The sequence below is a fragment of the Neodiprion fabricii genome, chromosome 1, assembly GCF_021155785.1.
Source record: "Neodiprion fabricii isolate iyNeoFabr1 chromosome 1, iyNeoFabr1.1, whole genome shotgun sequence".
In the NCBI taxonomy this organism is placed as follows: domain Eukaryota; kingdom Metazoa; phylum Arthropoda; class Insecta; order Hymenoptera; family Diprionidae; genus Neodiprion; species Neodiprion fabricii.
The window spans coordinates 31,850,743-31,855,616 of NC_060239.1; the positions used below are offsets into that span (position 1 = coordinate 31,850,743).

The 4,874-nt window shown below is 37.2% G+C and overlaps 2 protein-coding genes across 3 annotated transcripts; both read left to right on the forward strand.

The window, feature by feature from the left end:
* Positions 1 to 363: 363 nt before the first annotated feature.
* Positions 364 to 3,194, forward strand: LOC124174370 (cytoplasmic tRNA 2-thiolation protein 2). Of its 2 annotated transcripts, XM_046553452.1 has the most exons (4): positions 364 to 653; positions 742 to 804; positions 1,069 to 1,343; positions 1,475 to 3,194. In XM_046553452.1, exons 2-4 carry the CDS (start codon positions 779 to 781, stop codon positions 2,527 to 2,529), a joined length of 1,356 nt encoding a protein of 451 aa, XP_046409408.1. In that variant the 5' UTR covers positions 364 to 653; positions 742 to 778; the 3' UTR covers positions 2,530 to 3,194. The 2 variants fall into 2 exon arrangements, with proteins under 2 accessions (XP_046409408.1, XP_046409406.1); XM_046553450.1 differs by having other exon boundaries at positions 568 to 804.
* A 630-nt stretch (positions 3,195 to 3,824) lies between these two features.
* LOC124187891 lies at positions 3,825 to 4,124 on the forward strand. Its single transcript, XM_046580075.1, has one exon. The coding sequence runs from the start codon at positions 3,825 to 3,827 to the stop codon at positions 4,122 to 4,124; it is 300 nt and encodes a 99-aa protein (XP_046436031.1).
* The last annotated feature ends 750 nt before the right edge of the window (positions 4,125 to 4,874 follow it).

Below are 4,874 nucleotides of genomic sequence, written 5' to 3' on the forward strand. Positions count from 1 at the left end.
AAACAAAATTTCTCTTCCGTACGTATACTTTAAACTATTCCTGCCACCTTCGTTCAAGCAATTTTTAAAGTGTTCGTCACTTGATGCAGGGGATAAAATGACGTAGCTCAGTTGACTGACAAAAAAAAACCCAGAAACTCAGGTGATTTTTGTAAGTAATTAAATCGTTGATATCGCGATTCGGCAATGGGCGCAACGGTTGCGTTCATGCTTTCGTATATGTTCTACAAGACAGCGAATTAATCGTCACGTACTTCGAAATAATGAAGGAAATGTGAGATAGGTTGGAAAACTTTTATTCTTGGCCATTATGCTTTCCGGTGAACTACGAATTTCCTAATTAACGTGATACATTAATAGTAAGAGTTAATATTGACAGATGTCTTATTTACTACATTTTTCCTCTAAGAATCGTAACCGAACGTATAGAATTGCTTGATTTAGTGATAATTAAGTGTTATCAGTGTCATCATGTTGATTCGGACATAAAATGCACGATTCAAACTAGTTCGTCCGCACGACACCTCAACTCTGGTGGCGCCTCGGTAGCTCGCACGCCATTTGTACAGACTTCTGACGATACTCGATGAGTTACATTCTAGAGAGCAGCAGACGAGGTCCGGCACGTTCAACACTGGCGTTTAGAATGTAGTGTGTGTATTTAAAAACTTGTTTTGATTCTCCTTGTCTGTAATTTTCTGTTCAGTCTCTAACTCAACGAGAAATCATAACCATGTGTAGCGTCAACGATGCCGAATTCGAAACAGACGATGAGCTGATGCAACCGGACGAAGTACCGCAAACGTAAGTAATTTTACGTACCGAGCATGTGTCGTCTGGTCGCCAATGTGACAGCTGCAGAAAACATGAAATAATTGATCAAATTAGTTGCAATGTTATCATGGATTATTACCAACAGTTCTTACACTGTGTTGACAAAGCGAATAGCTCACGAAGAAAACTCCTGCAACTCAATTCCATTCTTGCTAACCTCTATTATGCCGTCTTTGTTAAATATGCACTTTATTATTTATCAATGGATCCATTTTTTTTTTATGATTGTTTCAGTGAGGGTGCTATATGCAAAAAATGCAACGAGAATAATGCCGAAGTCGTACTCAGAGTTAAGGACACTTACTGCAGCACATGTTTTCTCGCTGCATCCACGCATAAATTCAGGGCCACCATCGGAAAATCCAAGCTAGTGAGACCGACTGATTCGATACTCATCGGACACTCAGGAAAGGCCGGATCCACAGTCCTTTTGCATTTGATCAAGGGAGGAATGAGCGAAGCTGTTCACAAAAGGCTCATGTACAAGACAGCGGTACTCTATGTCGATGGTAATATGAAAATTCAATATTAAATTAAGCAGATTTATTTGCAAGTGTGCATTTTGTTCATTACTTCTCTATCGATGAAATCGAACACGTAATTGTGAACGTGTGAATACTAGAATTTATTATCACTACAGACGGTGCGGTACTGGGTCAAACTGTAGACCAGCGAAAATCAACTATATCTGCAATTCGCGAACAAGTTCATGGTCTTGGCTTCACTGGATACGCAGTATCTTTGAACGAGTCATTGCACAGTTCTGAACCAAAGATTTATCCTTTGGAAGAAGAGGCGGAAGATCTCAAAGGAGACTCGGATGTCGTCGATTTGTTCAACGCTGTATCGAGTTATACCTCAAAAGAAGAATTACTCCATAAATTACGTCAGAAGTTATTGATTTCTGTTGCACGCTCTCTTGGATGTTGTAAAGTGTTCACAGCTGATGGTGCTACGGATTTGGCGATAACAATACTTAGTAACATAGCTTTGGGTCGAGGTGCACAGCTTCCATTGGATGTTGGTTTCGTTGATTCTAGGGAGCTGGACATAAGAATATTGAGACCCATGCGCGACTTTACCAGGAAGGAGCTGATCTATTATTTGAATTTTCACAAACTCGAGACCATCCAAACACCTGGTTTAACGACTAAGAAAGAACCTTATACGAGTATACAAAAACTAACTGAAAAATTTGTCACAGAATTGAATACAGAATTTTCGGGGACCGTTTCCGCGATATTTAGAACAGGTGAAAAACTAAGTATAGGCAATTTAGAAGCGAGTAATTTAATCGAGACATGCGCCTTGTGTAGAGCTCAGCTAGACACAGTATTTACGGACACTTCTTCTCTGCAAGCCACAGAGTTTTCCAAATTGATATCTGCAGAAGGGCCAAAGGGTAAAATTGGCAAAGCTGCGTTTGAGCTAAAAAAATTTCCTTGTGTCATCGATGCAGCTGAAAATGTACTATTACGTGATTCGAAAAATTGTGACAACTGTAGCTGTAGCAAAGGCAAAGAGAAATTTGAAATGTCTGCCAAGAATTTTGAGAAGTACCTGTGCTATGGGTGCAGATTAATATTTAAAGATCTGGACAAGCAACACAGCATTCCGAACTTTTTACAAAACTCCGTAAGGCAAAGAATATCTTTGGATGATATGCGAGAGGAGATAGCAGATTTTTTATTGTGATTAAAATATCTTGGTCAATAAGTTCGTTGTAAATAAACTATATCCCTACCAAATCCTTGTTTGCTCGTGACGAGAATTAGTAGTAACAATAATTCCAAGTATTGGCGTTACTAATCGACTGAATGACGGTAAAAAATATTTCTTTCCGCATAATTCAATCTGAAGCAGATTATTTATTTTTACAACTACAACTTTATACTGCTTCTGCAGTGAGTTAAAAAAAAATGATAACATCGTTAAGATCCTTCAATTTTTTCACAGTCTGCATTGAATCAAATTTTGCATGTAAATGTGAACGCGGTTTTCCGAACTGTGCTGAATGCAAATGCCGTAAATGTAAATCAGGACTTTTGTATAACATATAAAACAGAAAATATTAACAGTGTTCGAACAAGATTTTTTTTCACGTTTATATTATATCATGGTGAGATGCTTAGTTTTTTTATTGCTTTCGTAGAGTCTATTCTTAGGCACTATCTTCAAGAGTGAAAAAAGGAAAAAAACTTCGAGACATGCAGGTTCTAGGTTTCCACCGAGTCTTCTAGTGTGAGCTATTATATTATTTTGAATTCCACGAGCTTCCGGTGCCAACCGATAAGTAGAGCTAGTGTCTCTATAGCACGTCTGTAGTGACGTTTGCTATATTCGGAGAAACCTACGAAGTCAACGGTGAGTTTTTGCAATAAGTTGATACAAACTAATGAAATATCCCCGAACAATAAGATGGATTTATTACGATGATAGGATGCATTTATCAATCTTTTTCATCACAATTCACTTTGTTTATCGGGGTTATATAAGTTGTTGCATAAGCTCAGATCCGTTGTTGAGGTTATGTTTTCCTTGCAAAATTCATCACGTTTATTCGGTTTCCTATTATAATACGTTTTATTCCTATTATAATACATTGTTTATTTGTCGTATAATCAAATAGATTGTATTATTTTCATTTCAACAACTTCTGAAGAATGAGCAAAACATATTCTTGTCATTGCTTAAATAACACCCTACGATTTTCTAATTTATTTTTGTACGGTAGTCGAATATTGACTCAATTTGAAAAAGTTTATTCATAAGGTTGCGGATCTGATAGTCATTCAGTTAGTTTCCTCGAGAATGTTTCTATATATCAGCTGTACACTACTTACACATAATTGACGTACAGGTTGTTGATATATTAATGAATTGCAACAATTTCAAAAGAGAGCCGAAGGTTTTAAGAAGCGAGGAACGAGTTAAATGAATTCTATTTGAAATGCCATTTACCGGATGTCATATGTTTCAGAGTTTCAATCATGGATTTTGCTCCGGCATTCCGTACACCCGTCATGGACTTGACAGGGTGTCTTATCAATGCTCAGCAATCGCATAGATGTAAAGATTACGAGCTGCATTTTTACGAATGCATGGAAGCTTATGGAATACCAAAGGGCTACAAAAAGTGTTCCGACATGTTCGAGGATTACCACGAGTGCTTAACACTTGGTAAGCAAAAGGCACGTGTCCAAGCCATCGCACAAGAGCAGGCTCGCCAATACAAGGAAGGAATTATTCCGAAACCGTATGCTGATCCCCCCAAAAGAGACAGCTATTGAAATCTAAGTATCAACATTAATAATGCTTAATCTGTAGTACTTGGCTTATCTGGAATAGACATAAAAAAAAAAATAGAATGACAGCTCTATACCGTGTCATTCGTTTCTTTGATAATAAAATTTATTCCTACCTAAGTAAAGTCTGTTCTTAGTCTTCCACTTCAGTTGCACCGTCAAAACATGTATATCGGGGTGTGAAGTAATATTTCTACAAAAGATACATCTCAAATACCATTTCAAACGAATATTATTGTTATAAATACGAAAAATTGACATACATTTTCAAATATTCATAATGAAAAGAGTAAATATTCCATTCTTCACTAAATGACACCACATATTATTCCATTTCGGGAAATTCGGAAGATGAAAGCTTGCCGATTGGTTGATCATTGAAGGTCGAAGTCTTAACAAAGTCAGGATGAATACATTACGATTCTTGATTGCCGGAGTAGTCTTCGGTAAGCCGTTCAAGGGTGTAAACCAAAACCAATCAAATTTTCAAATCAAGAGCCTTGATCAAAACTAATCAAAACATCGCACTAGTTACATAACGGACAGTAAAGTTAACGTCTAGTGTCAATCGCGAACAATCTAAGTAAAATGAATCTAAACAATTTCACAGATGTCGGTAAGATGCTGCCGCGGATATTTCTAGCTTACATTTTGCTCTTCCTGATCGTCTTTGCCATCATTAGGATATTTTGCATTTGTCGCGACATATCTCGATCGATATTATGTCTAATACCT